Raw genomic sequence first — 2656 nt, 5'->3', positions numbered from 1 at the left:
AGTTGACCTTGTTCTTTGTCCCAGGCAGATCAGTGATGAAGTCCATATAGATGGATCTCCATCGCTCATCGAGAATGCTCAAAGGTTCGAGAAGACCTAGTTTTGTTAGCCGAGGCTTATTGCGTCTGCATTGTTCGCAATCCGCATTGAACTCCTGTATCGACGCTAACATCTTCGACCAATACCACCGTCTAGCGAGGGTCAGGTACGTTCGCTCCGCGCCTGGGTGTCCACCATAATTGGATGTTGATGATTTCGCTCCGAAGCTTCACATTGATTGGAACTATAACCCGGGGTAAGTCGTCTACTGGTCTGGTACCAGAGCAAACCACTGTTTTCTGTGTACAGCCTGTACTTCTTCTGGTGCTCGCGCTTGTCTTTTTGCTTCACCGTTTCGGTACGTCGCTTTATGGCTGCAAGTATCCCTTGGATATCGCAATCTTTCACATACTCTGCCTTGATCTAGGTGACAAGCTCGGCATCTGAGGATACTTCGGTGATGGACAAGCTGAACGAAGTGTCGTTAAAACCAGTGACACTTAAGGCATGGGAGTACTTCGTTTCTGGCTGTAAGTCGGGTCTTCTGCTCAGCGCGTTTGCAATCCCATTCTTCGCTCCAGAAAGATAAGAAAACATAGGCGAATACTCAGCTAGGATATCATACCATCGCGCGAGCCGGCGGTTACCCATCTTTTGCGTGAACAGATCTTCAAGGCTTTTGTGGTCAGTCTCCAAAATTGGTGACTTGTCGAAACAGTAGATCTGAAAAGCAATCGCTAGTAGCTCTTGCTGTTGTGTCGGGTAGTTAATCTCCGCTGCTTTCAGTTCTCGATGTAAACAGTTGGACGCTCAACTTCGTCAATAATTTGAAACATCACCCCACCAACGGCAAAATTACTGCCATCCGTCGGTAGATGCACCGGTTGATTGAAATCCGCAAGATGCAGTACGGGTGGATTGCATATATTCGTCGCTTGACCTCCTTGAAGTTCTTGAGCTGTTCGTCGCTGAAGTGGATCTTGGCATTCCATTTCTTCTGCTTCTTGAGCAGACTGAACATGGATGCAGTAAGAGCAGCATATTCAGGACAAAAGCACTGAACATAGCCAGTGAAGCCAAGAAAACTATGTAGCTCTTCTTGAGTTTTCGGAACCGGCCAGTCTCGAATCGTCTGCACTTTGTCAGGATCCATTCGTACACCATTGCGTCTCACGAAGGCTCCCAGAATGGAATCTCCGAGGCACAGAACACACACGTGGCCAGCTTAACGTAAAGATTGTGGAAGTCTCGAGCTTTCGTCTTCGATTTGGATTTCGTTGATACAGCACGCGTTCTGAATCTGGAATAGCCATTCCCTCACGTCTTCTCCCCTCTTGCCTTGAACTTAGGCAGGTTGTTTGGAACACGTGGTCAATCGGCGACCAACTGGTTGGGTCGGGCAATCTCGGCACGTAGCTGTGCATTCGTAGGAGGCATCGTCTTTTCTTGAACAGGGCTGGGACCAACAAGTGCTACCAGTTTATCAGTTGCGATGCAGGTGAGTGGATGATTCTCTTTGCAGGGGCGGCCAAAACGAAAAGTATGAGGTTGCTGCCCCGCGCAGTTCGGGCAATTGAAAACGGAGCTCCCATAGACTGACCTACTCTGCGTTTATACTAGAGCTTGTAAAGTAATATATCCTATTCTAAATCGTATTCTAAAACCTGTTACATTAGCTGACCTGTGCTTCATACGCACCGAAAGCGTCCGTAACGTAGTAAGGCTTCGGTAACTCGTGGTGGTGTCCTTCCCCGTAACCATGTCGTGTCTCTACGACGTGTCTGCAAACTCCATTACTTGGCCGCCAGACTGAACGAGCAGTTCCGTTGTAGTCAGGGTTTTACACTCTGCAGACGGGTTCTTAACAAAATTAAATGATACACATGAGGAGACAAGGTGTACCGTCTGCCTTGCCAGCCAGTCCTGAGCCCAGCTTCAGCAGCCATTCGAAAATCTTCTAGCAAGAAATTAAACCAGTAGGTCACAGCTTAAGGTATTCCAGACTGTACCCGCGCATATCTTCCACAAATCTCCTGTCACGATGAATGAGGAGAAACGTGTGCTGGCCAGCAAATGCTTCGGAGATGTGGGACGTAACATCCTGAATATAATTAACATACGGGTTTTGTTGTTCTCGCCACAACATGCAATCCCGCTAAGGTGTTTTTAAACAATATGAACCGCCGGCACACCTAGCCCAGTCCGGCGGCAAAGTCATATTCTTCGACATGTAGCACCTCGAACTGCAAAATTCCACATCAATTGCTCCAGTGATGTTGCCGTTGTGTGGCTTGAACTTGGCGGCTTCAGATGATATCATAGTAGCAGGATTCCTTACCGTCGTAGTCAGGAGCGGGCATTGGTCGTAGATAGCTCGTTGATTTGTAGTTGGATTGAGCCCACGTCGCTCAACCCGCATTCGGTTCCATTACAAACACCGAAAAGGCGCGCACCAGTTGTGGCGAAGCGTGGTGAACACTCTGCCGACAAAGGGGCGTATAGTGAGACCCGGACTTGGGGGTCAACTTCTAGGATGTTAACACCAGAAATAACCCGAAAGTCGAGTTGGCGTGTGACCTTGTGGCTTATCCTCGTAGGTGTCGAATCGCTGAATTTG

At 48.4% G+C, this 2656-nt stretch overlaps 1 protein-coding gene across 1 annotated transcript; it reads right to left on the bottom strand.

The window, feature by feature from the left end:
- Positions 1–1410: 1410 nt before the first annotated feature.
- Positions 1411–2399, bottom strand: PPTG_23864 (hypothetical protein; the record flags this gene model as incomplete). Its single annotated transcript, XM_008913629.1, has 3 exons — positions 1411–1511; positions 1738–1848; positions 2378–2399. The coding sequence occupies 3 exons, from the start codon at positions 2397–2399 to the stop codon at positions 1411–1413; spliced, it is 234 nt and encodes a 77-aa protein (XP_008911877.1).
- Between the last annotated feature and the right edge of the window lie 257 nt (positions 2400–2656).

This window comes from Phytophthora parasitica (genome assembly GCF_000247585.1).
Source record: "Phytophthora parasitica INRA-310 unplaced genomic scaffold supercont2.54, whole genome shotgun sequence".
NCBI lineage: Eukaryota > Oomycota > Peronosporomycetes > Peronosporales > Peronosporaceae > Phytophthora > Phytophthora nicotianae.
This window is presented reverse-complemented; position numbering and strand designations above follow the sequence as displayed.